This window comes from Oncorhynchus masou, chromosome 27 (genome assembly GCF_036934945.1).
Source record: "Oncorhynchus masou masou isolate Uvic2021 chromosome 27, UVic_Omas_1.1, whole genome shotgun sequence".
NCBI classification, from domain to species: domain Eukaryota; kingdom Metazoa; phylum Chordata; class Actinopteri; order Salmoniformes; family Salmonidae; genus Oncorhynchus; species Oncorhynchus masou.
Window position 1 is genome coordinate 41,033,638 of NC_088238.1, and position 27,161 is coordinate 41,060,798.

Sequence of the window (27,161 nt, forward strand, 5' to 3'; positions counted from 1 at the left end):
GGCTTCTTGCTTTATAGAGCATAAGGATAAACCCCATTAAAAAACGCATAGGCTGTGTCTTAAATGGCACAATTTTCCCTATATAGTGCATGATGTTTTCACCACCTCCCATAGGGCTCTGGGCAAAAATAATGCACTATATAGGGAATAGCAGGGTGCCATTCGGGATGCAGACATGCTGTGTCAGCACTTTTCTACTATAATGATCAAATCAGTAGAACTAATAATAAATGATAACTTTATTTGCTCAGAAAACTGACAAGCAATTTTTTTTGTAAATATCTTTGATGCTAATGAACTATTTGTTTAATAGAGTTTCTTTAAGAGTTTGGTTGTGAAAGTTGTGTGGGGTGAAAAAAGGATTTTAACCTCTTGATACTCCCCACCCCGGATCCGGGATCGTGAATAAAGCCTCAGGCTCATTAGCATAACGCAACGTTAACGATTTCTGAAAATCGCAAATAAAATGAAAATAATGCACCTGCTCTCAAGCTTAGCCTTTTCTTAACAACACTGTCATCTCAGATTTTCAAAATATGCTTTTGAACCATAGCAAATCACTAATTTGTGTAAGAGTATGCTAAGCTAACATTTTCACAAAAACCAGATAACCAAATAAATAAAATCATTTACCTTTGAAGAGCTTCGGATGTTTTCAATGAGGAGACTCTCAGTTGCATAGCAAATGTTCAGGTTTTCCTGAAAGAATCTTTGTGTAGGAGAAATCGCTCCGTTTTGTACATCACATTTGGCTACCGAACCGAAAATTCAGTCACCAAAACGTCAAACTTTTTCCGAATTAACTCCATAATATCGACCGAAACATGGCAAACGTTGTTTGGAATCAATCCTCAAGGTGTTTTTTCACATACCTCCTCATTGATATGCAGTTCGTGGAAGCCTGCTTTCCCCTTAGAATCGCATGGAAAAATACCAGCAGCTGGAAAAAGACGCACCAATTTCGACGGAGGACACCGGGCGGACACCTGGAAAATGTAGTCTCTTATGGTCAATCTTCCAATGATATGCCTACAAATACGTCACAATGCTGCAGACACCTTGGGGAAACGACAGAAAGGGCAGGCTCATTCCTCTCGCATTCACAGCCATATAAGGAGACAATGGAAAACGGAGCCTCAAAAATCCTGCTGGTTTCCTGGATGCCGTTTCATCTTGGTTTTGCCTGTAGCTCCCGTTCTAGGGCACCCACAGAGAATATCTTTGCAGTTCTGGAAACGTCAGAGTGTTTTCTTTCCAAAGCTATCAATTATATGCATAGTCGAGCATCTTTTTGTGACAAAATATTGCGCTTAAAACGGGCACGTCTTTTTATCGAAAAATGAAATAGCGCCCCCATAGCATCAAGAGGTTTTAACTCTGTCCAAACCTCGTCTGAGGAATGCTGTTTAATGTTTTAGATATTAAGATTATAAAAATTGTATGACATAAAATATGGAATTTAACTCAAAACATGATAGAATAAATCAGAGTCCTAAAGCTGTGTGTGTATAATACCTTACACTACCCACGATGCAGGTCTTTTTACTAATCTTACAAATTGACATAGGCATTATAGATCTATAGATTGGTCTTTGTCTTGGTTGATCATTTTGGTTTTGTTATTAAGATCCCCGACGCTTGGTCTGAACATAATGAACATGCATCACTTGTGGAATGATTTTGGGAGCATGAGGACCTTATCTTTTATATCAGCGAGAAATCATTTTCAAAAAACAAAATGTTAAATTGATATACACCTTCATAGGGTTATGGTTATGTTTCCCACGTTGCCATATCTCCATGTTACAGCGTTTGTTTACAGAAGACAGACGGAAGACAGAGGGACCACCTGTGCTAATTAGCATGCTCTATCTAGCATGTTCTGAACACCTGTGTGTAACAGAAGAAGACCACCAGAAACCTGTTGTCACTGAAACATTCTGTCACCTGCAACTGTGATAAAGCAGATGAATTTAAAACAGTATACAGTAAGTATATTTTTTTTTGTGGAATTATTTTGATGTGACTTAAAAGTAACAGGCTTTATTTTTCTAGAATCGTATTGAGATTGAGAATCTATTCACTTTTAGATGGAGTATTTGGCTGTTTTGGCTGCCAGAGCCAGTCTACCTCTGAAAATAACATATGAGATCCTTGGCCCTTAAGGAGTAATGGTAGGCTCCTTAAGAGTACATCTTGGACTAGCCCCAGACTTTAAAGAGCTAGGTATATCAAGTCCTGACCATAAAGTAGGAGAGGCTATAAATCGGTATACACTATAAATCATCATGCACAGAGCTCAGTATCTTTGCTGTATCAGCAACTATTGTTCTGGGTACTCATCCTGCTTCGTATTGAGAACTCCCACATAGGTAAGTACATGTTTTTATTTATCAATTTTAAAATGCTTCTGCCGCAGGTGCAGCATGCCTTATTGATTACAGAGGGATGTTTTAGCTGTGACTGACAGATATTTAAAAAGTGCAGATGCAACGCTTGCAGAGTGGTTTACCCGTAACTCTGGCCCCATTGAGAAACAACCTCTAGCCCCTACACTCTAAACACTTCATAGATATGACATAAATGAGTGAAGGCAAAACGCTCTCTAAAACACTGTAAAAGGGGTTGCCATGATTTTGACTTACAGGCAGCTCAGTGGCAAGTAAAATTCAGTATTTCATGTTACTGTACACTTACTGTACACTTACTGTAATATCAATACGGTATCAAAGCAAGTACTTCGGAATTAATTTATGAACGAATGGATGAATGAAATTCATTGACGGTAGGACAATAGATTGGTGCAAGCAGGTTGGCCGCTGGGTAAAGTGATTACGCATTACAACATATTAATTCACATTTGGCGTTTTATATCACTTGCACTTCTAGAGGCCTTAACAAAGGATTCCAAACTGGCAGCGAGGCAAAACGGACCTAAAAGACATAGTAAAATGCTCAACCGTTTAATCACCTAGAGTCAAACATCAACATAGGTAACATAATAAATAAAATACCCATCAACTCCCCCCCCTTCCAACAGCTTAGACTTACAGTGGTTAATAATTACTGCAATGGGGCACAATAACCATGTGGGATCTAAATTGTTACAGCATTCTCACTCACTGGTGCAACAAATATAACCTCTTACAAGCCACGCCTCAAAAAATGTTAATGAGCCAGAAACAACAATAACATGTACCCACTAGTGGTCAAAAGGTTTTTTGGAGCTCCAAAGATACAGTATGTTACTGTATTCTGTGGGGTGGAATAACAGTACCATTCGAAACACGGCAATTCTTTCCCTGTCCAAAACATGTTCCCACTATGCACCTTCATTTACAGTATGATGCATTAAAACATTACAGAGTATTTTACTGTTGATAATACCCAGAATTACTCTATGAATTACCGTTTTCCATTACAGTGTAGGCTATGTGGAACTTTGGCCATACCTATCCCATCCTTTCAGATCTACACATATCCTAGGGGCTAGAGGTTGTTTCTGGATGGAAACTCTGTGTTCTGATTATAAGCAACAGATGAAAACGAGCCCAGGACAAGAGGTTGGGTTGACGTCAGCTCCCCTGCCATGCAAGCCCAATGAGTCTGAGCTTGTTCTCCTCACAGAGTCCACTAGATGGCACTGCCCAGTTTGCCTGCTGGGCAGTGCCATCTGCCCAGGTTGTCTGTTGTCTGCTGTTGTCTGCTGACCTCACAGTTGACTCTCTACCTGCCGGGGAAAGCCAGGTAAATACATTGAAGAATGCTAGTAAATACATTGAAGAATGTTAGTAAATACATTGAAGAATGTATTGACTTACATCAAGACATTGCACAACTTCCAGTTGAAACAAAAATACACCTAGTTTTGGGAATGATCTGTACAAAATTAAATGTATGTTGTTTGTGTTTTTTAAGGAGGGATAGGGGCACAGGGACCCCCCTGGTAATGTGGGACAACCCAGACCTAAAGGGGAGATAGAGGAATCAGGAGGTAAGCAGCAGTCCTTGACCTATGATTTTGGGATTTCTATGTTTCGGCCTAGTATGGTTCTCAGAGGCAGATGTCATTAGTTGTCTCTGATTGAGAATCATACTTAGGTAGCCTGGGTTTCACTGTTTGTTGGTGGGTGATTTGTCTATGTTAGTTGCTTGTGTCAGCACAGTTCTCATTATAGCATCACGGTCGTTATTCGTTTGTTGTTTGTATTCAGTGTTCAGTGCTTTCTTTAATTAAAAACTTCATCATGAACACATACCACGCTGCATTTTGGTCCGTTCCTTACGACGATCGTGACATTGTCAACACGGCAGTTCTGCTTTTCTGAAATTCAATGCATGCAAATGTCCAGAGATGCCCGAGTACATTTTCTACAAAAAAAATAAAATAATCATTTATGGCTAAGTATAGCCACTCTAAAAATTCACGTTGTGTATATGTAACATCATTAAGTGACGCAAACCACACATTTATGATGCTTTATATACAATGACATTGTTTTTATATCATGTAAATGTATGCACTTACATTCAGAGTCTGGAGCTCTTTATTAAACATATCTCGGTGTTAACTGCCTATGGGTCCCAATATGCTTATGCAAAATAACAAACTGCCCATCTTAACTGTATCTATTCACAAGAGGTTGGTGGCACCTTAATTGGGGATAACGGGCTAATGGTAATGATTGGATCAGAGATAGTGGAATGGTGTCAAATACCTCAAACAGGTGATTTCCAGGTGTTTGATGCCATTCCGTTTGCTCCGTTCTGGTCAGTGTTCTGAGCCGTTTTCTCAGCAGCCTCCACTGTATCTAATAGACAGCAATGCAGTTGGGAGTTTTGAATACTGAAACTAGCATTTGCATGATATGCAATGCATTTTCAGACTGGCTGAATAATGTTTGTGTACTAATATAAGCACTGTGTGTTTACTCTGGCTGGCTGTATTTCATACATTATTCTGGTTCTCCTTGGGCAGTATTAATCACTGCTTAATTTTAATGCAAAGAAAACTGGGTCCCTGTTTTTAAAGGCTAATTTTCTCCAGGGGTGCCACACTACTATGTCTGACCCTGTAAAACAACACATTTCACTGCACCTATCTGGTGTATGTGACAAAACATCATTTTTTATTTGTTTTACCTGTATGTTATAGAACCCCACAGTGGCGGTGTCATAATACCCATAAAACCTAGAGGTCGAACAGGGAAATAATTCCAATCGTTTTTCCACCAGTCATTTTTTTCACATGGGGGATTTTAGAAGGGCTGTGTTTCGTGTAGGCTTATCCTGGAGTGACATTTTGATAACCATGTCAATCTCTTTCGGACAAGGTGACTTTTATCAATATATTTGGCTTTATTTAGTCTCAGATTCGAAAATGTTAAATAGCATCAAAGTAGACATGCAACGCTACAAATCCCTGCCAGCTCCAGTACGTCATCTCTAGCTGACACCTTAGCTAACAGGTATTGTGTCAATGTAAAACTTGCTCAAGACAGTTCACAGAATTGTCAGTTGAAAGAAATGTATGTCAATGTATTCATTACTACATTTAGCAACAATATGCCGTTAATACAGAGGCACACTGCCTTTCATTAATGGTTGTGAGCTGTGCTGCTTGATCAAACAACAGTATCATGTGACATTTTCTTTGTTAGCAGCTGATTCCCAAGTTTCAAGGGGAAGTTCACCCATTTTTACATGTGGCCTTTATTCACTCTTTCTGTGCTTCTAGTTAATCCCCCCCCAAAAGTTTTTGTTCATATTTTGTTACAGAGAGAATTGTTTGTCACATTTTGCTGATTCTTCACTTGCCCTTAACTCCAATACATTATTAAAATGTGTCTATAATATGTTATAAAACACTCCAAACCAACTCAAATTACATCAGAATCTCTGTCGGGATTAATGTCTCTGCACAAAAGAAATCACGGTGAATGATGCCAATTAAAACTACAAGAAAACATTTGCAAATATGGTATTATGGGACAGTGGAACATTTGTTTTTTAAATTGAGTGCTAAGACATTATCCAGACAGATATTCTGATGTAATATTAGTGGTTTGGAGTGTTTTATAACATTTTAATAATGTATTGTAGTCTATGGCAAGTCATGACTCTGTAACTAAACAAAATATACAAATAATTTTAAAAACAGTTTGGGGGCACAACTACAAGCACAGAAAGAGTTCAAATAAGGCCACATATAAAAATGGCCGAACTTCCCCATTAAGTTAAAAACTTTATTGTCCATTCTTGTTAGGAATGGACATTCGTCTTCGACTTACAGGCATGTGGCTCAAAAACAAAACACATTCTCATTCTGAACCCTTGAATAAAATTATATATACATTCATTTGTTTAAACATTGGATTTGGATTACTTTAATTTGCATTTAGGAGTCAACAGTAGTCTCCATGTTTTTCAGTTCCTCCAGCTGTTCTCTGTAGCTGTCAGTCTTCATGGCTCTTAGTTCCATCAGAAGGTTACATATGTCTGGCTGTCAGTTGCTGATTGTCTTGGCGAGGGCTGGTGCTTGGATCTGAGAAGAACTTCTGTCTACGCCCTGTGCTTGTTCAGGCTGAATCTGTACCATGATATCATTCAGGATGACTTCTCCAGATTCTTCACTGAGAGTTTGAGTCCCAGACAGACACGGCAGCACCAGGGTCTGAGTCAGTCCTTCATTCTACAACTTGTACGTAAAGTAGTATCAAAATTCACACATAACCCCTCGGCTACCTGGGTTAGCTCGTACTGCTGTCTCTTTCCTTTATATACATTTCTATGTGAAACATTGCGCAATGTTACAGTGTCATTAGGACGCGGGGGGAAAAAACAGACATGTTCAAGAACTCTATGAAAAATGTATAAAACGGAACTATTCAAACAGAGCATTCTGAGGCAGCATGGATATTGTCATTCAGCTTGATGCTTTTACGCAGTGTCTTACAGAACAATTTGTGACTCCAGTGGGAATTGAACTCACGACTCTGAAGTCTTACTGACTGAGCCACACAGGACCACATGGATAATGTGTACACGGTTAATGTGATTCTTTGGGTTCACCTGAGGTTAAGTCTGTCCTTGTGTGTGTTAACAGATGGCCATTTGCAGACAGGTCCATTTCCCAGGATACAGATGCAACACAAACAAATACCGGATACTAACAGGCTGCTAAATATGAACGTTTTTGAAATATATCTGTTGTTGGTACTTCAACAGGGTTTACCAGTGTGTATTTGGGCCTGGGAAATGCTACCATCAGGCCAAAAGACAGATTTGGTGCATTGTACATTTTGATTTTTTTTTTACTGATCTTTATTATTTTACCATGAAGAAACGTTCATGCACAATATTTCAGAAACATTTCAGTCAATGTTTTATTAACACAATTCCATACAATCATCATGCACTTTCATCCATTAATAGATTGAAACGGATCCTTTTGCAGTTGCTTACTACTTTGATACAATTTGTTTCATGAATATAATACACAGGTCAAATCAATCCTGACAGTTGTGATATAGAATGAATCTTTTCAGAGGTAGAGGCGTCTATGATATAGATTTTGATTCTGTACCACTTAGTTGTCATAACTGAGATGTACAAGCCATGTTTTCAGGATGAAAGTGAGTTTCTGGCGATCAAAACGGACATCTGCCCATACCGGTCTATTACAGAGAAGTTCAATATTAAAGTATGATTGGATCTGTTGTTTATGCATCCCATACAATCACTGAGTAGATCAGTCGTCTAAGTAACAGTCCTCTATCTTAGGAATGAATGAGATGACATCACTCAGGTCGTCCAGGCTCTCCTGTAGCCCTTCAGCTGTCTGTCTGATCATCTGGATGAACTTCATGGTCTCTGACTTGACCTCAGCCTTTGGTTCTTCACATCCAGGCTCCAGCTCAGTGATGGAGTCTGTGTCCATCACTTCTAACATACTGGTATCACCCAGCTGCTCATTCGCCTTCGCCTGTCGGATGTTGTGGATCTCTCTGGCGTCCATGGCGATGAAGAAGATATCAACAGCTACAAAAAAAGCTGAAAATATTCCTGTCGCCACCTCTGCCACACGCACTGCCCTGGCAGTTTGGGCTGCCACCTTGCCAATATTGGCCACCTGGAGTAGTCTGAAGAGCTCTATTGTGCCCGCAAGGCCTTTCCCAGCCCTCACCCCAGCACTAGCAGCGGCCTCTACATTGAAACCGGCACTTTTTATCTTAGAAGAGCTACTTTGCATGAGTGTCTCCAAACCCTCAGCGATGTCTTGCAGAGATGTCACCACAGAGTTCATCTTCTCCTGGAACTCCTTGATGATGTTCTTGATGGCTAGGCGGTCGGTGGACTGATTGACCATGTTGGTGATGTTGGATACTCCGGCTGTGGCTCCACCAGCGACAGCCACCCCAATACCAACCCCAGTGACGATGAGGGAGGCGCCCAGAGTGAAGGGAGCCAGGATAAGCCCTACGATAGAGGTGATTCCTCCAGCTAATCCAATAACACCTCCTGTCAGACTGCCTATGGTGGTGCCTTTGTGCATACTCTCCAAGCCATCTGCCAGAGTTCTCAGCTTGTCCAAGGTGGTCTGGAGTTCCTCCACAGTTTTCTCACTCTATAGAAATGCATGAATACATTTAGATGAATGAATGGAAATGTAGATGGTTGGATGGATAAACATACATATTGAACAATTGATTGATTGAAATTGTATAGCAAACCTTTTTTGTGATGAAACTGATAATGAAGGGTTTCGCCATGATGTCACCAACTGAAGGCCTAATGGTCGGGTCTTGTTGGAAGATGTCACACAGGAGGTCGCGGAGCTCAGATGAGAAGCTCTCTGGGAGAGATGGGTAAGAACCTCCCAATATTTGGCGGATGAGCTTGATTGTGGTCTCTGCAGTGAACTGTGAAGAAAGAACTGTCTATGATCACCCAATATCCTTTAGCGACGTGGTGAACAGGCAAAATAGAATGCATTCAATATGTGTCAGAATAATTGGATGTTGATTGACCCTTCAAGTCAGAATTTTGTATCCTGAGTTTACAAGTTTTGGTATATGATCTTTTAACTTTTCAGCTGAAAAGTGATTGCTCTGTATAATCTTACAATCTTAGTAATTTTTATAAAATACAGGTAGTTAGTTTGACTTTGTCAATGTTAGTATCTACCCAGCTAGCTAAAGATAGCTATTATCTCATTAGTTGAAGAATTATTCCTACTTGAAAACCATTTGACTACATTCAACCTCAACTGGAAAATGCGAAATAGCAATGGGCATTTGAATGCAGGATTACTTACTGCACACTGAAGCATACACAACTCATACAGCACGCATCCCAAGGACCAAATATCACTGCAAAGATGGAAAATAAATAAATAAATACTCATGTTATTCTCATTATTTTACAGTGCATAACCCTCACACGTATAGTTTCACATTTGTAACCCCATAATAAAGCCTTCATAGATATGTCATAAACATATCCTCTGTGTGTGTGTGTGTGTGTGTGTCATGACAGCTGATCTCTGAAAATGTCAACGTATTTTACATTTTCATTATTGTCTTGGTCATCTTATTGGCTTGGCTTACCTAACATACAGTATGGCTTGTGACATCACTTTGACATATTTTATGATACCATATCATAGGCCTTGTGACAGAAAGTTCAAGTTACAGTAAATTACTGATTATCCACCCTCAAATGTTTTGTTAGCTTTAGTGATTTCATTCTCACCTCACTATACCTTCAACATTTTGGGTAATTACTAACTATTTAATCAATATCTTAAAAAAAAAATCAGGAATATATATTTAAATATGCATGTTAAATATTTTCTACCTTTTGGTGTCATACATTCCACCAGCTAGAATCTCTGGGCCTAAATAACCCACCATTCCATCCTCGTTGGTCGTCCTGATAAAAGAAATTGGAACATGAACACAAAAAAATACTAAAATACTCATTGATGTAATCAAAAATGCTCGACAATTCATATATTTAACTATTAATATGTGTTGTGTAAATTCATCATGAGCCAAGTAACATACTTTTCATTGACACTTCCAAACGCTCCCAAACGAAGTGTTTCAAATTCTGTGAGGAGTACGCTCTAGTATGGATCATAAAATATCATTGTACAGTTGAGGCGTTAAGCAACAGTTTATGACATTCCATTATTTCATTTAGGCACTGACATGAATCATATCATACGTTTTTGCAATCATCTCTATTTGTATTGCTGTGAATTCCATGTCAACAATCCCACCCAAATCATAACGTGCGGTTGATTGTTTAAGAAGGCTTTGCATGTGTAGTCATTGTAAATACGACACTTTTCGTAACTGACTTGCCTAGTTAAATAAAGGTTACATTTTAATTTAAAAAAAGAAAGAATAACAAGGCTTTACATAAAACCTGACATTTTTTCAACCCTCCTTTTTCTTTAAAAAAAAATTCCAGGTTCTCTTTAAACTAATGGTCTTTGCATGATGTTCTATTAGCATTACCTGGGGTCTCAGTTCTCTGTGAAGAAGGCCCTGGTCATGTACATGCTTCAGGGCCATGCATATCTTGACAAACCAGTCCATAATCTGTGAAGGTATCAAAGTAATGTATATTTAGCCTAAAATTAAAACAGTTGTGGTGTGGAATGTTCTAGTTATTACTTCAGCTACCTTCTCAGAGTACTCTTCTGTAGGGTTTGTCATCTGCTCTTGTATCTTCTGTGACAGATTTCCCTTCGCACAATGGTCTGTCACTATATAGTAGCAGTTATCCTCTGTGAAAATGTATTAGTAGTTTGTGTGTGAATTCTACCTGAGAATTCTAATCGTGAAACATATTAATACTGTAGTAGTTCACTTGTTGATGTTGATGATACTGTATTACATTGTAATTCCAATACATTGTCTCTGAAACAAATAAAATACATTTAAATACAAATGTAAAGACAACGATAATGATGGAGTTACCTAGAAATGAGTTTTTGTAGCTTACAATGTGGGGGTGACTAATCTGTCTGAGGCTTTCAACCTCTGAGACAATTTCTCCAGCACTGGAGTTCAGGACAGATGTCTGTCAAAACAAATGATATGTGACTTATTGAAAGATATATGCATGTTAATTATGTATTTTATCTTTATGAACACAATCATTATTGTTGCACCTGCAGAGTTGCCTATAATTGAAAACCAATTATGTATCCTATCCCTCTGTGATCATTCCAAAAAACTCTAAGACATAATCAATTCAGAAATAACAAATAGTTTTCACATACCTCATTCAGTTTGATCTCTTTAATGACGAACTGGTCACCATGTTTGTCAGTAGCTATGACACCATTCTCTAACACCTTCTGGGTAGTGTATCCTTTCTTCTCAAGGACACTCTGTGTTTTCCCCATCTTTAGATTTCACTGGAATCTGTGTCTCACTCATGTCAATTAGCAATGCAATATTATTTGAAAATCAATAAAATAAATTGCAATATACACTAAGTGTACAAAACTTTAGGAACACCTTCTTAATATTGAGTTGCACCCCTTTTGCCCTCAGAACAGCCTGAGTTCGTCTGGGCATGGACTCCTCAAAGTGTTGAAAGTGATTCATAGGGATACTGGTCTATGTTGTCTCCAACAGTTCCCACAGTTGTGCCAAGATGTCTGGATGTCTTTTGGGTGGTGGACCATTCTTGACACACAGGGGAAGCTGTTGAGCGTGAAAAAACCCCCGGCAGCGTTGCAGTTCTTGACACACTCAAACCGATGCACCTGGCACCTACTACCATACCCCGTTCAAAGGCACTTACTGTAAATCTTTGGTCTTTCCCATTCACCCCCTGAAAGGCACACATACACAATCCATGTCTCAATTATCTAAAGGCTTAAAAATCCTTCTTTAACCTGTCTCCTCTCCTTCATCTACGCTGACTGAAGTGGTTTTAAGAAGTGACTTCAGTAAGGAATCATATCTTTCACCTGGATTCACCAGTCTGTCATGGAATGTTCAGGTGTTCCTAATATTTTGTACACTCAGTGTATAACACATTTGCGTTTGCGGTAATACAAACATACCAGTAAGGTGTATATGTTATTTACACAGGCTTACCTTTGCTTGTCTGTCTGCTGGTTGTGCTGTTGGTTTACCTAAACTATGATTTGAATAGGAGTTCCAATCTTATGTGCAGGGCTCCTCTGCTTCTGTGGCATGATTTAACTAACCCACCCACACCCATATCCGCATTGCATGTTCAGCAATCCTGGATCAACTATCAACCATTGTGTCAGCTGGGAGGGACTACAGCGAAGTTTGGACTAAACTAAAGCATTCAGATCATGTGATTTACAAGAACTCATAAATGCCTTTAGGCTGAAGTGAAAGCATTCACAAGTTCAAGTGTTGAAACGAGCTGTATACTGTCGTCAACTTGTTTATTTTGTCATGCTTTTTATTGTCCTGAAACACATGCGTATTATCAGTTGAACAGGGTGAAATAATTATGTGTTTTCCTTTTTGGCACACTGCTAATAATAAATTACAAATTCATATAAAAAAGTCAACAGATATGAGAAAACGGTTTAACATACTGTACATGCGTCAGTTTGCTATTATTTTTTTTCATCTTGTGTTTCATTAAAACAGTTTGCGAGCTGCTTAGCTCTGCAAACCAGCTGGCAGATGTGGTAGAGTAGTATTGCTTTGGGAATTGTCTTTGGTTAAAGATTAATAGGAATTCAAAGGTAGGCTATCCAACTCTACCTCTGAGTGATTTTGTGAGGAAAAATATCATAGTCTTGTTTCAATTTCACATACTATAACAATAACATGATCATTTTTATTCCAATAATGTTTCTCAGATGGACTGCTGCTTCCCTCCAGTCTCCCCTATCTCGCCTTTAGGTCCAGCTGGTCTCACATGACCCTTTTCTTCCTAAAAAAAATACGACAAACATGATGGCTCTCACCAATCTTAGGACAGTCTGTAAAAGGCGGCAAATAAAGTCATATCACAGTTGTATCACACACTACACTGCCATGTGGAGGTACAGTTGTCTACTCTACAGTCTCCGACAAACACTCTCAGGGTCTTTATTGGTTGTTTATTGGTTAAAGCTCTATTCAACCAGGTTAAGTGCAGAGAGCAGTGTGTTAAAGCAGTTACTACCAGTTTATTCTTGAAGTAACATGCAACCGAAGCCACTGCAATGAATTAACACATTGACAACAAATACATTTTGTTGTCGATGTGGATGACACTCAACTACTTTTCTGTCAGCCTGTTCCGTTGGAATGGAGTTTAGGCCTTCCATGGTGACATCACCATGTGATACATTTGTTAAAATAGACCAATAACTGTAACGCTCGTCTGAAGAGGACCAAAGCGCAGTGTGGTACGTGTTCATGATGATTTATTCAGAACTGAACACTGAAACAAAATAACAAAGTGGAACAAAACGAAACAGTTCTGTCTGGTGCAGACACAAAACAGAAAACAACAACCCACAAAACACAGGTGGGAAAAAGGCTGCCTAAGTATGATTCCCAATCAGAGACAGCGATAGACAGCTGTCCCTGATTGAGAACCATACCCGGCCAAAACATAGAAACACAAAACCTAGAAATAAAGAACATAGTATGCCGAACCCATGTCACATCCTGACCAAACCAAATAGAGACGTAAAAAGGTATTTCTAAGGTCCGGGCGTGACAATAACAAAGAGAGTTCGAAACCTCTCTGTCAATAACGGTAACAACAAAAATCCCCCTCCCACTCAGACCACTCACAGACAGTCCTAGCAAATGTCTTGCTTGAGCTGTTACCCTTTGCGAAGAAGCAATTATTGTTTATTTTTGACCATTTTAATTGAAAACAATCACAGTTACCCAGAAATGATTCAATATTGAGATAAAAACAGCTGCGTTGGACCTTTAAAAAAGAGCAAGTTACACAACAAACAGACTCTTAGTAGCTGTATAATAACAGTACCTCAATACGTGTTTCCCTATTCTGAAATGTAACCTAGGAAACACATATTGAGGTACTACGCCCTTATTAGTCCCGTCCTTGAGACAGCTTGCTGAGAGTTTGTTTCTTGTGTAACTTGCTCTTTATTAAATATGAATATGCTAAAAGGGTTATTAAGGATTGGCCTAATATTTGGCTAACGAGACGTAATAAAGGCATTATAAGATACATATGCACACTTCTAAACTACAAATTAGTGGCTAATATTTGTACCTTCAAATAAAATGTTACATGACCCGGTGAAACATTCCTGTTGGCCAATAAGAGTTCTAATATGCTCCTGGTCAAGCCGCACAGCTAGGAGTCAAGGTCCAAAAGTATGGAAGAAAAAATTTAAAAAGGGACTTTTTGTTGTCGTTTTCTTTTACCCCAGAGTTTGAGACAAAGAAAGCACCTGAGGACTGCAATCATAGGAACGACCCTAGGAACTGCACTTACATCTCTGTCACAACCCCAGAGAGAATTGGGGAATACCTGGGGATCATCAGGGAAATACAAAACTAATCAAAGCATGGTAATGCAAAGTGTCCAACAGATCATTTTTTTCCCATCTTGTTCTAAGGGCGGCTTTGCCTCTAGGGCAGAAACTGATGCAATGAAGTGGTAAAGTTTAGGCAAGTAAGTTTAGATATTGTTTACGTTTTGGGCAAGTAATTCCAATTGGTTAGGGTGGGATTCAAACCAGTGACCTTGTGTATGGCAACCCACTTGGACATTTTTACGAATCAGATGCTTAGACATTACCAGAACATCTCAATTCATCATCAAGTATTAACACATACTTAATTAATTGATAACAAACAGATTAAAATGCTGATGTTAAAATTGATTAAGAAAAGATAATCCTAATATATAATGAATCTCACCTTTGTATTAAACCTTTTTCTTGCCAATGAGTCAATGATTGTGTTGTATGAAAATGAGACATAGTTTTTTTTTAAATCGCCTTGTACAATGGAACAACAATGGACCTGATCAACAAAACACCAGTAAGTGGTAGTACCAAAATTGGTACAGTGGATTCATCCTCCTCAGGTGTAAACCGTCCTGTGTAAACTTCCATTATTTAATACTTAGATTATGGAGGTGATAAATTAAATTGCCTATGATCCTCATATAAAAATAATCTCTACCTGCTCTTAAAAACTTGACCCTGAGGTCCAGTCATTGGCTTTCAAAAAGTGTTCTATTTCCTGGGGTCCGTTGAGGATGATGGTAAGATTCAGAAAACCCTATTTGAAATGTAAATGTTTTGACAATGCTGACAACAATTGTTGCACGTATACTAGCATGCTTGCACACACACACACACACACGAGCACACACATACACACACATGCACACACACAAACACACAAACAGGAATGAGGATGTGTTTTGAAGGATTGTTTTTGAAATGTATTATTAACATTTTGCCTTGTTCTTCTCCTGCTGGTGAATTTGCCTCCACCACACTTTAGACAGATTTCTCAATTCAACTTCCCTCAAGCCCTGTGAAGCCATTGATTCGCGGTGAGTAAAGTCAACATTTTTGTAATTTATCATGCACTGTGGTCGTTGTTGACTGTGGTCTTCTACAGCAGGTATTCCCAAACTGGGGTACACGCGCAATGCTGTCACATTTTAAAAATTCACTTTTTATTTTTTTTTACTCTTTTTTTTCCTTCACATTTTCAAACAATCCATTTATATTTTCCAATGGGGTGAGGTTTTTTCTCGCCTGAGTAGCCTCGTTTTACTGCCAAAAATACAAGGGACAGGGAGACATAGTGGAGTGGCAACATGCGTGCAAGCAGTTGCTCCCGACCCCACTTGTGTACACTGCAGCATCCACGAGAGGCTCTTGCTGCCAAGGGAATGCCTGACAGCTTGAAAGACATTTTGGACACTACAGTGAAAACAGTTAACTTTGTTAAATCAAGGCCCCTGAACTCTTGTGTATTTTCTGCACTATGCAATGATATGGCTCAGCGACCATGTAACGCTTTTACAACATACGTGCTGGTTATCAAGGGGCAAAGTATTGACACGTTTTTTTTAATTGAGTGACGAGCTTAAAGTTTTCTTTACTGACCATAATTTTCACTTGTCTGACCGCTTGCATGATGATGAATTTCTCACATGACTGGCCTATCTGGGTGATGTTTTTTCTCGCCTAAATGATCTGAATTTAGGATTACAGGGACTCTCCTCAGCTATATTCAATGTGCGGGGATAAATTGAGCCTATGATTAAGAAGTTGGAGCTCTTCTCTGTCTGCGTTAACAAGGACAACAACATGGGTCTTTGCATCATTGTATGAGTTTTTGTGTCCAAATGAACTCAAGCTTACGGACAATGTCAAATGTGATATAGCGAAGCACCTGAGTGAGTTGGGTGCGCAATTACGCAGGTACTTTCCCGAAACGGATGACACACACAACTGGATTCATCATCCCTTTCATGCCCTGCCTCCAGTCCACTTACCAATATCTGAACAAGAGAGCCTCATCGAAATTGCAACAAGCAGTTCTGTGAAAATTTAATTTAATCTGAAGCCACTGACAGATTTCTGGATTGGGCTGCGCTCAGGGTACTCGTCCTTGGCAAATTGTGCTGTTAAGACACTGATGCCCTCTGCAACCACTTACCTATTTGAGAGTGGACTCTCGGCCCTCACTAGCATGAAAACAACTAAATACAGGCACAGACTGTGTGTGGAAAATGATTTAAGACTGGGACTCTCCAATACAAGCCAACATTGCAGAGTTATGTGCATCATTTCAAGCACAACCTTCTCATTAACCTGTGGTGAGTTATTCACCATTTTCGATGAACAAATAAGGTTTTATATGTAAGATGGTTAAATAAATAGCAAAACTATTGATTATTATAACACTTCCCACGAGCCGGGTTGTGACAAAAACTCACACTCATTCGTATGTTTAATAAATGTATCGTATAGTGTGTGTGTGTGTGTGTGGCAGGCTTACAAGGATGGAAAAAAACATTTGAGAGTCCGCTGACCCTGGTGCTAGAGGAGGTATGCAGCTGGAGGTTGAATGTTTGGACTATATGAAATTTGGGAACCACTGCTCTAATGCCGTTGAGCCCGTTGATTATTAATTGAGTCAACCAGTAGGTGGCAGTGTAGAACAGTCATGTTGAAAAATCACTCTATTTTTTAATATTTTTTATTGTGTGTTAGTTTTTCCAAGCCTGTTGATACTGTTGATCTACTCATAACTCTTCTACCAACCTGAAACCTGGTGTGCTACCAAAGGAGCGCTCTACAGCCAAGTTAAACATTGAACCAGCGTCATATTCTCTGTATAGTGAGCAATTAGTGGGGCGTTTTCTATTACAGTAGTCTGGGGCTGTTAATTCAAATGTATGTGTATATTTTCTCCTGTCAAATAGTATTTTTTGAAGAATTGCTTTTATTTGTTGAAATGTACACATAACACAAAACCAACATCATAAACTATACCAATAATATACCATTCCAATACCAGAGTATACTTCTCAATGCTAATGTTAAAACTGTAATACATGTTTTTGTGTTCTGAAAATATGATTTCTCAGGATGTTTTACACATGCTCTTTATCTAATGTTTGAAGCCCTGGCTCTACTAGGAGCTGAAAGGAATACGTTAAGTCAAGTACCTGACATGAAACATTTTTGAGTTTTGGTTGCCTCCAATGTTGAGCCAAGGAAGTGAAGAGGTGTAAAAATTACTTTTTTGTGGTATTTTTTTCATGAATAGTGATGTATATTTAACGTCCGAAATAATGGAAATGCTTGAGTAAATGAGGAATACAAAGTGCAAGGAAAGCCGGTGCTTCCACACAGGTGTCGTTCCTGAGTTAATTAAGCAGTTAACGTCCCATCATGCTTAGGGTTGTGTATAAAAATGGTGGGCAGGCCATTATTTTGGCAAACATGGCTATGCCCCCATGGGGTGACAATGTCCCATCAACAGGGCACGAGTGGTCACTGAATGGTTTGATGAGCATGAAAACGACGTAAACCATTGCCATGGCCATTTCAGTCACGAGAGCTCAATTGAACACTTCTAGGATCATCTGGAGCGGCGATTTCCACTAACATCAACAAAACACCAAATGATGGAATTACTCATGGAAGAATGGTGTCGCATCCCTCCAATAAGAGCCCCAGAAATGTGTTGAGTCTATGCAAAGTTTAATTGAAGCTGTTCTGGCTTGTGGTGACCTAACGACCTATTGAGACACTTTATGTTGGTGTTTCCTTTATTTTGGCACTTACTTGTTAGCAGCTCTTTATTCATTCATTCATTCATTCATGATACTATAACAACATTATTTGTAAAGCACTTTTCATATCTTGTGTTGAAAGTGCTACAGTCTATGTGTATTTATATATTTTGTTGTAAGCTCGTCGTTTATGCTTTCTAAATGTTACGCTTTTGGTTCCAAACATGGCCACCTTTACCAACTGTCTGATTAAACACCCTACAAAGACATGACTCACACAACAGTATGCAATCTGAACTAACCCTGAGTGAATCTGTGTCAGCTTTTGAGTGTACAGCGCATTAAAAGTTGTCAGTTTGAGTGTCAACTGATTAAGCAAATATACCCACGAAAGGTCAAACATGCATTGGAAAAAACGTTGTTTGGAAAAAAAAAATTATACAAATATTTCCATAATTGCACATTTAAAACATGTTTCATTTAAAAGGGTAATCAGGAAGAACAGTTCACCATCCAGTGGCTTCATTATTGGACACACACACACACACACACAGACACACACACACATTTCTGCCAATTTGTGGCGTCATCTATGAGAATGTGTGCCAACACTCAAGACAAACATTTAAACACACACTCACACTTACACCAACATAAAACCATATCAGCAAAGACAAAATAAAACAAAGATTCTAAAGGGGATGAGATTGGGGGGGGGGTGTACATAGGGAAATTCCAACCACATATTCATCATCTGAAACACCACCTGAACCAACATCAAACACCTGGAAGCCATGTATTTGACACCACCAGCCGTTACCATGAGCCTGTCTTCCCCAATTAAGGTGCCACCAACCTCCTGAGACATCAATATATGCTACATTTTGTGGTCAACAGAATAGAAGAAGACAGGTGTTGATGTTTGGTGTTGATGGTGGTGCTGGAGATGATGAATATGAGGTTGAAATTGTGAAAATGTTAGCATTGGGCCTTGTATCACCGGATCCATTCTGTACGCTATCGTCTGACTACCCCCCAACTAGAAAGTGTTTCACTATGTATGTTGAATGACATGCATTTATAAGCATATAACTTCAGATCTGATGGTCTTTTAACCCAGAACCAGAGCGTCTGAAAAGGCACCCTACGGTATTCCCAACCCAGTGAAAGTAGTGCACTATGTAGGGAATAGGGTGTCATTTGGGGATGCAACCTTGCCAGTGTCAGTGGCAGTAAAGATGCAGGATTTCTGAGTTCATGGTGTGTCACCTTCAGATCCTCATTACAGCATCATCATACCTAGCACACCAAGCAGGATCAGCAGAGCTGTGAAGGAGATTGAGAGAGAGAGAGGAAGATTGGTTGTCTACTGAAGATCATATGGGATTTTATGAGATAAGGTACTACGGTAACACTTTATAATAACTTCCATGAATATACAGTTATAAAAAGTCATACATGTTTATAAATGCTTTATCAATTAATATAAATAATTTATTGATAAACAATATTAATTGTTTATAAATGACGCAAGTGCTCATGACTTGTTTTCAATCCTTAGAAATGGCTAGACATTTTTACAAATATTGAAATACTTGTCACGCCCTGGTCGAGGTATTTTGTGTTTATCTTCATTTATTTGGTCAGGCCAGGGTGTGGAATGGGGTTTTTGTATGTGGTGTGTTGGTATTGGGTTTGTAGCTTAGTGGGGTGTTCTAGTTAAGTCTATGGCTGTCTGAAGTGGTTCTCAATCAGAGGCAGGTGTTTATCGTTGTCTCTGATTGGGAACCATATTTAGGCAGCCATATTCTTTGTGTGTTTCGTGGGTGATTGTCCTTAGTGTCCTTGTTCCTGTATCTGTGTTAGTTTTCACTAGTATAGGCTGTTTCGGTTTTCGTTACGTTCTTTGTTTTGTAGTGTTTGTATTTAGATTTGTGTTACGTTTTTGTTCATTAAACATGGATCGCAATCTACACGCTGCATTTTGGTCCGACTCTCTTTCACCGCATGAAAACCGTTACAATACTAACATTTAATCAATCATGTTATCAGTTATTATTATAAAGTGTTAGCAGTAGCTATTTCCAATGGGGTTGGTACCTTGAGACAGGGTGTGCTGCAGGCCCAAGGCATGGCTGGAGGCAGTGGTGGGAGTAGCAGCAATGTTGGAAGTAGCAGTAGTGGTGGAAGTAGCAGTAGTGGGGGAAGTATTAGTAGTGGAGGAAGTAGAATTAGTGGGGGCGGCGTTCAAAGAGTTGATCACAGTACTGTTGGGGTTGGCCAGGTTCACGGCTGCATTGCTGACCAGGACAACCTTTGGAGTACCCAGGGTTCCTGGGGGAGGAGAAAAAGATGAGCAAGAGAGAGAGACAGGGAGAGTTAGAGATGGCCCAGAAAGAGGGGATACAATGTCCACAGGGTGTTTGGAGGTATAGGGTGAAGTTGCCTGTATACGCTGATCTTGAGTCAGTTGAGCATTTCCCCCACTAATCGTTAAGGTTGGGATTGGGGAAGAGGAAGCTGATCCTAGGTCTGTAGGAAGCTTCACCCTGGAGCGTGTTTGGATGAGTGCCTCACCGTTCATTACGGTCCCGTTGGAAACGGAGAGGACGAAGCTGGTGTCAGTGCTCCTGGTAGCTTCTGGGAGAGTAGCAGAGAAGGTGCACTGGATGATCTGACCGTTGACTGAGCCCTTCACAGAGTCCACAGGCAGCTACACAACACAAGAGTCCCAACGTTATTAGTCAAAATGGACATAAGCCAAATGTCAGTAGGCCTAGAATTAGTCAGGTACATTGTTATTCTCCATGGCCTTGTCCCAAATGGCACCCAAGTGTATATGCAGCATTGGGATCAAATTGAACTTAAATGACCACTCAGAAAATGTTTTAATTCAAGTTCATGAATTACTCCTACTCTTGGCTCTAGATCTTGTTCAACTCACAACTTCATTGGGTGAATATCAGTTAACTGCTGGAATTTGCCTGAAATCAAACCTCGCTCCTGAAAGGCGTTCCAGGAAGGCAGAAGTGAAACAATTGTTTCTGATTGGTTCAACTCACCGTGCCAGTGACAGTCAGAACTTTATTTAGGAGGAGAGCGGTGAAGAACTTCATTGTGCCGTTGTTGTTGGCACACACGTAGGTAGTGTCATTAACGCCCTACAGAGGAGAGCGAGAGGATGAATTCAAATAACTAAAAATGAATCAGATATTTTTTGAAGTCGTTAATTAAATATCAATCTCAAGACCCCAAATGTATAAAATCCAGAATTTCCTGAAGTTAATTAAGAGTCTATTGACCTATGTGTCAATCTAAGTAACATAATTCAAAATTCTGCATCAAAATCTGTCCGTTTTGCATGGGCTGCTTCTCTATCCATCGCATCCGCCTATGTCGGGCCTTCCACATATGCGGTGGAAGGTGGTCGAGCTACAGTACAACGTTGTCAGACCATGAGACACCCCAAAAATCGGTCTATTCACCAAAACATCTGTAGCGTGCAAACTAATATGGCCACTCTATGGAAAGATGAGACTCTCACGAACACAATGGTGTTCTCAGTTTCGCTCTACCACCCCCACGTCACTCGTCTGAAGTTGGTACCGCCGGTGTGCCAATTTATGTCTATAGCGTCCGAACCGTTTGGGCTACAAACTAATATAACCCCACTATGGAAAGGGAAGATTCTCACGAACACAATGGTATTCTCAGTTTCGCTCTACCACCCCCACGTCACTCGTCTGAAGTTGGTACCGCCGGTGTGCCAATTTATGTCTATAGCGTCCGAACCGTTTGGGCTACAAACTAATATAACCCCACTATTTGAAAGGGAAGATTCTCACGAACACAATGGTATTCTCCGTTTTGTTCTACAAGTGTCATGGGTCTCATCTGAAGGTAACTGGTACCTGTAAAAAAAAAAACGAATGGAAGCATGGAGGTAGTTTTGTGCCAACAAAAAAAAAGTGGTTAAGCGTGTCCAAAAAACAAGATAGAAACCATATGATTTATATTTGGACTTTTTTGCCTTTTAAAAATTTGCCTACAGGGGTCATAACGTTTAGAAATGAAATAACTAAATGAGACATAGTATGACCATCTTAAAACAATGTCATATGTTAGCTTAGTAGACTTTTAGAGGTTAAAATGACTTTCCTCCAATCACAAATCCCAACTCACTTTTCCTGGGTATTGTAAAATGTATACTAATTTGAAGGCAGTTTTCCATACCAGGGTGGTGTTTTTGGACAAGCCTACAGCGATGTAGCCTCTGGACTCTCCTCGTAGCTGGAGAGAGAAGGTCTGTCCTGAGGACTGCCGCGTGGAGACGAAGAAACATGAACCAGCCATTGCCGGGTCACAGTCTGATGGCTCAGCAGCACAGAACTGAGTCTTTCCACAATCCGCCCTTGAGATGTTTTGCTGTGTATGAAGAGTCCCTCATTAGTTGCTGTTGTGTTTGTCATTCATTTTAGCTTAAAGGGTCAATATGCAATTGGTAGACACATTTTTTTACTTTTAAATCAATGATATTGAATATCAAGAATAAAGCTTGTTTTACTCCATTGTTTGCCTCATTGTTTGCTATGTGAGATAGTGCAGTTGAAACTCCCAATCAGGCCCTCTATTGCTTGATCTACTTCCTGTTTCCATGTCAGTCTGTGAGGTTTATTGTTGAGGAAAGAAAGAGATAAGATTAGAGAGGGAAATAGTGATAGTTGAGAGAGGAAAAACAGAAAGAGTGAGAGAAAATGTTTTTCTTTTGTAGTCTGAAACTGTGAGACATGTAGCCTAGGTAACTCACCGTGAGAGCTGGGACGGTGGTGTTGACAACAGTGGGGGCTATTGCCGTGTTGGGTGTAATTGTCGGTTTGGGTGCCATTGTAGTGGTGGGTGCCATTGTGGGGCTGGGTGCCATTGTGGCGTTGGGTGCCATTGAGGCGTTGGGTGCCCTTGTAGTGGTGGGTGCCATTGTGGCGTTGGGTGCCATTGTAGTGGTGGGTGCCATTGTGGCATTGGGTGCCATTGTGGCATTGGGTGCCATTGTGGCGTTGGGTGCCATTGTAGCGTTGGGTGCCATTGTTGTAGTGGGTGCCATTGTGGCATTGGGTGCCATTGTAGCGTTGGGTGCACTTGTAGTTTTGGGTGCCATTGTGGCGTTGGGTGCCCTTGTAGTGGTGGGTGCCATTGTGGCGTTGGGTGCCATTGTAGTGGTGGGTGCCATTGTAGTGGTGGGTGCCATTGTGGGGGTGGGTGCCATTGTGGCGTTGGGTGCCATTGTAGTGGTGGGTGCCATTGTAGTGGTGGGTGCCATTGTGGTGGTGGGTGCCATTGTGGCATTGGGTGCCATTGTGGCGTTGGGTGCCATTGTAGCGTTGGGTGCCATTGTTGTAGTGGGTGCCATTGTGGCATTGGGTGCCATTGTAGCGTTGGGTGCCATTGTAGTAGTGGGTGCCATTGTGGCATTGGGTGCCATTGTAGCGTTCAGAGTCATTGAAGGGTTCTGTACCTCGGCTCCCATCGCCATGCACGCCATTGCCATGATGGCTGCGATCATTAGTCTGCTGCTATTATCCATTCCTGATACAGTAACAGAGATCCAGGCAATTAGGATATGTAATAATAATGATAATATTAACAATAACAATAATGAATAAAAAGGACAGCTACAATTAAACATTTACAAGTGTAATAATCACCAGTCAGATGCATTGCACCATCATGTTGATTATGATACTAAACCTATTTCAAAGGCTTTCAGATGTATTCATGGGAATATAAAATTATCATACCAGTTTGAATAAATACATTAACATACATTGGTCAATAAAGATCCCATGGCACTTATCGTAAGAGTAGGGGTGTTAACCCCAGTGGCAAATTGTCCTATCTCGCCCGTAAATGAGAATGTGTTCTCAGTCAACTTAACTGTTAAAATAATGGTTCAATGAAAAGAAAAGAAAATGCCAGTGAATAAACATAGGCCTGCCATTATTGTGGTAATTGGTAATTAATTGTTAATATCATGGGTGGTGAATTCGACAACAACAAAACACTGCATAGTGAATGGGTAAGCTTGTTGAATTAAGACTCGACTGTTATTGTTTTTACATGATTAATTGGTAGCCTAGATCCATTAATTAACTTAAATAATGTGACAAAAACAATGAAAAACGTCCATAAGCTATTCCAGGGAGAAACGGTTCATAAGTTATAATCTGATAGTATTTATAAAACTAACCAGGGCCAAATAAATCAAGAAACGTAATAGAATTTGATTTTAAAACAAAGAATGAGTTGTTGTTTTAAAACATTCACATGATTAGATAAAAGTGATGAAAACTTTACCTGTGACTTGGAGACCTGCGCGATTCCGTGAGGTAAAAAGCGTCGCACCACACCTTGAACAAGTTGTGCTCACGGCTACTGTAAATACAGCTATACTGTTAAAACAGAGGTGTGGTCGAGGGGAAGATTCTCTCAATCACCCGCTATTTACACAGCATTTGCGAGGGGAGGAGGGACAAAGGATGGAGAAACCTGCTTCCCTCCTCAGGTGCTGCCTTTCTGGGAGGGTGTACTGAGTGGAAACAATTGCTGGTCATATGCCTGATACTCAGACAATAGATTGTGTCGAGTCACTGCACCCTTTTCATGGATCCGATATCTTCTATTCCCTTGCGTATGAAATATGCTTGGAAACTATATTTCAAAGAAAGAAAAAATTATAATATCATGAAGTTAGATACAATAGATACAATCTTGGCCTAAATATAATCTACTGCTAACTCCCAATAACATTTTAAATGTATTAAAATGTTTCCTTTTTCCTTCATCTTGTTCAACTGTTGCCATGCACCTGCAAAGAGATCAGATGTGCGAGTGCCTTTTGAAAATTGTATTTTTACTGATTCTATGATCAATAACTGTGTCATTCAGATCTGTCTCAGTTCGATTGAGCGTTCAACCTCACACAGTGGAGTACAGTCTTGATTGTATCAAGTGGCCAAAGGGTAAAACACCAGTTTTTGTGAAGGAAAGAAATATGCACTGACTTTAGTTTCAATGGCCCAAATGAATACATTTAATTTGTCGGAAGATGACAGAAGTTTATGTATGTGACCACCCATTCATAAAATGTATGCACGCTTAGGATAAAAGGGTCTTCTAAATTACGTATATTAACGAGCCAGAAAAAGTGCAATATTGTGAACTATAAAATATCCTACGTGTTTCAAATATACAGTGCCTTCGGAAAGTATTCAGACCCCTTGACTTTTTCCACATTTTGTTACGTTACAGTCTTATTCTAAAATTGATTAAATAAGATGTTTTTTTCTAAGCAATCTACACACAATACCCCTTAATGTCAAAGTGGAAACAGAATTTTTGAATTTTTGTAAATGTATTAGAACTAGATCTGGGGAAGGATACCAAAACATTTCTGCAGCATTGAAGGTCCCCAAGAACACAGTGCCCTCAATCATTCTTAAATGGAAGAAGTTTAGAACCCCAAAGACTCTTCCTAGAGCTAGCCGGCAAGCCAAACTGAGCAATCGGGGGAGAAGGGCCTTGGTCAGGGAGGTGACCAAGAACCCTGTCACACACTGATCTGTTTCCCCTGTCCTTGTGATTGTCTCCACCCCCTCCAGGTGTCGCTTGTTTTCCCCAGATCATTTATGCCTGAGTTTCCTGTCTCTCTGTGCCAGTTCATCTTGTATGTCCAAGTCAACCAGCCGTATTTTCCCCATGCTCCTGCCTTCTCTATTCTCTTTTTGCTAGTCCTCCCGGGTTTTGACCCTTGCCTGTTTCTGGATTCTGTACCCACCTGCCTGACCATTCTGCCTGCCTTGACCTCAAGCCTGCCTGCCACTCTGTACCTCCTGGACTCTGAACTGGTTTTGACCTTTTGCCTGTCCACGGCCATTCTCTTGCCTACCCCTTTTTGGATAAAAAAACATCTAAGACTCCAACCATCTGCCTCCTGTGTCTGCATCTGGGTCTCGCCTTGTGCCCTGATAGAACGAACTGGCCATGACAGACCCAGCAGACTTGGATTAGCTCTGCTACGCTGTCTCCCTGCAGGGAGCCGCTATTGGGAGGCATGAGGAGCTACTACAGGACCTGTTGGAAGGGCTTTGTTCCCTGATGGAACACCACGACCAAGGGTTTAAGGCTAGCATGGAGCTAATTAAGGAGTTAACTCATAAGCTGTCTGCCATCCCTGAGAAACCCCAATCTCCCGGTACATTTTTTCCTTTTATTTTTGAGTTGGTACAGCCTACCCCGGTTCCCCGAGAACCATGCTTACCTCCTCCGGAGAGATATTCTGGGGATCCTGGTATCTTTTGGAGTTTTTTTTCTCAGTGCTCTCTCATTTTTGAGCTACAGCCATCTTCATTCCCTTCGGACCGATTGACGATAGTGTATATTATTACGCTAATGTCAGGAAGGGCGCTCTCCTGGGCCACGGTTGTTTGGGAGCAACAATCCACCCTTTGTTGTCATCTGGAGGAATTCATGGCAGAGGTGAGGAAGGTATTTGATTCACCGGTATCCGGAAGAGATGCGGCCAGTAAGCTTCTTGAATTATGTCAAAACTCCCGTAGTGTGGCAGACTATGTGGTTGATTTTCTTGGCCGCCGAGAGTGCCTAGAACCCAGAGTCTCTTTTCGATACCTTTCTTCACGGACTATCTGAGGTGGTTAAAGATGAGCGAGCTGCTCGGGAATTACCGGTGGACCTCGACTCCCTCATCGCTCTCACCATTAGAGTTGATGGATGTCTAAGGGAACACTGGAGTGAGAAAAGTTCTGGCCTCGGGCACACTAGTTCATTTGCGAGGGCTTGCTCACCTTCGAAGGAATCCGGAAGTTTCCGAAGGCAGTTTTTCAGAGAGG

At 40.3% G+C, this 27,161-nt stretch overlaps 2 protein-coding genes across 7 annotated transcripts; both read right to left on the bottom strand.

Annotated features, from left to right (window-relative positions):
• Positions 1 to 7,360: 7,360 nt before the first annotated feature.
• LOC135516167 (serine/threonine-protein kinase PLK4-like) lies at positions 7,361 to 12,273 on the bottom strand. Of its 6 annotated transcripts, none has more exons than XM_064940255.1 (11): positions 12,126 to 12,273; positions 11,827 to 11,856; positions 11,297 to 11,441; positions 10,992 to 11,094; positions 10,695 to 10,798; positions 10,527 to 10,610; positions 10,068 to 10,129; positions 9,859 to 9,933; positions 9,317 to 9,371; positions 8,733 to 8,921; positions 7,361 to 8,626 (listed from the first exon to the last, which is right to left on the bottom strand). In XM_064940255.1, the coding sequence occupies exons 3-11, from the start codon at positions 11,420 to 11,422 to the stop codon at positions 7,751 to 7,753; spliced, it is 1,674 nt and encodes a 557-aa protein (XP_064796327.1). In that variant the 5' UTR covers positions 11,423 to 11,441; positions 11,827 to 11,856; positions 12,126 to 12,273; the 3' UTR covers positions 7,361 to 7,750. The 6 variants fall into 6 exon arrangements, with proteins under 6 accessions (XP_064796327.1, XP_064796326.1, XP_064796323.1 ...); XM_064940254.1 differs by having other exon boundaries at positions 11,297 to 11,451; XM_064940251.1 differs by lacking the exon at positions 11,827 to 11,856.
• Positions 12,274 to 18,660: 6,387 nt separating this feature from the next.
• On the bottom strand, positions 18,661 to 24,718 carry si:cabz01007794.1 (mRNA decay activator protein ZFP36L3). Its single transcript, XM_064940257.1, has 7 exons — positions 24,610 to 24,718; positions 23,066 to 23,841; positions 22,492 to 22,683; positions 21,321 to 21,419; positions 20,836 to 20,971; positions 20,359 to 20,592; positions 18,661 to 19,584 (listed from the first exon to the last, which is right to left on the bottom strand). The coding sequence occupies exons 2-7, from the start codon at positions 23,837 to 23,839 to the stop codon at positions 19,541 to 19,543; spliced, it is 1,479 nt and encodes a 492-aa protein (XP_064796329.1). The 5' UTR covers positions 23,840 to 23,841; positions 24,610 to 24,718; the 3' UTR covers positions 18,661 to 19,540.
• Positions 24,719 to 27,161: the final 2,443 nt, after the last annotated feature.

Coding starts and splice junctions, on each gene's coding strand:
- LOC135516167 (XM_064940251.1), bottom strand. CDS start 11,422: ATGGGGAAAACACAGAGTGTCCTTGAGAAGAAAGGATACACTACCCAG. Junction 9,372..9,858: donor GGAATGTATGACACCAAAAG/GTAGAAAATATT, acceptor CCATCTTTGCAG/TGATATTTGGTCCTTGGGAT. Junction 8,627..8,732: donor TCAGTTTCATCACAAAAAAG/GTTTGCTATACA, acceptor GCATTTCTATAG/AGTGAGAAAACTGTGGAGGA.
- si:cabz01007794.1 (XM_064940257.1), bottom strand. CDS start 23,839: ATGGATAATAGCAGCAGACTAATGATCGCAGCCATCATGGCAATGGCG. Junction 21,420..22,491: donor TGTCCAAAAACACCACCCTG/GTATGGAAAACT, acceptor TCTCCTCTGTAG/GGCGTTAATGACACTACCTA. Junction 19,585..20,358: donor GCAGCACACCCTGTCTCAAG/GTACCAACCCCA, acceptor TCTCCTTCACAG/CTCTGCTGATCCTGCTTGGT.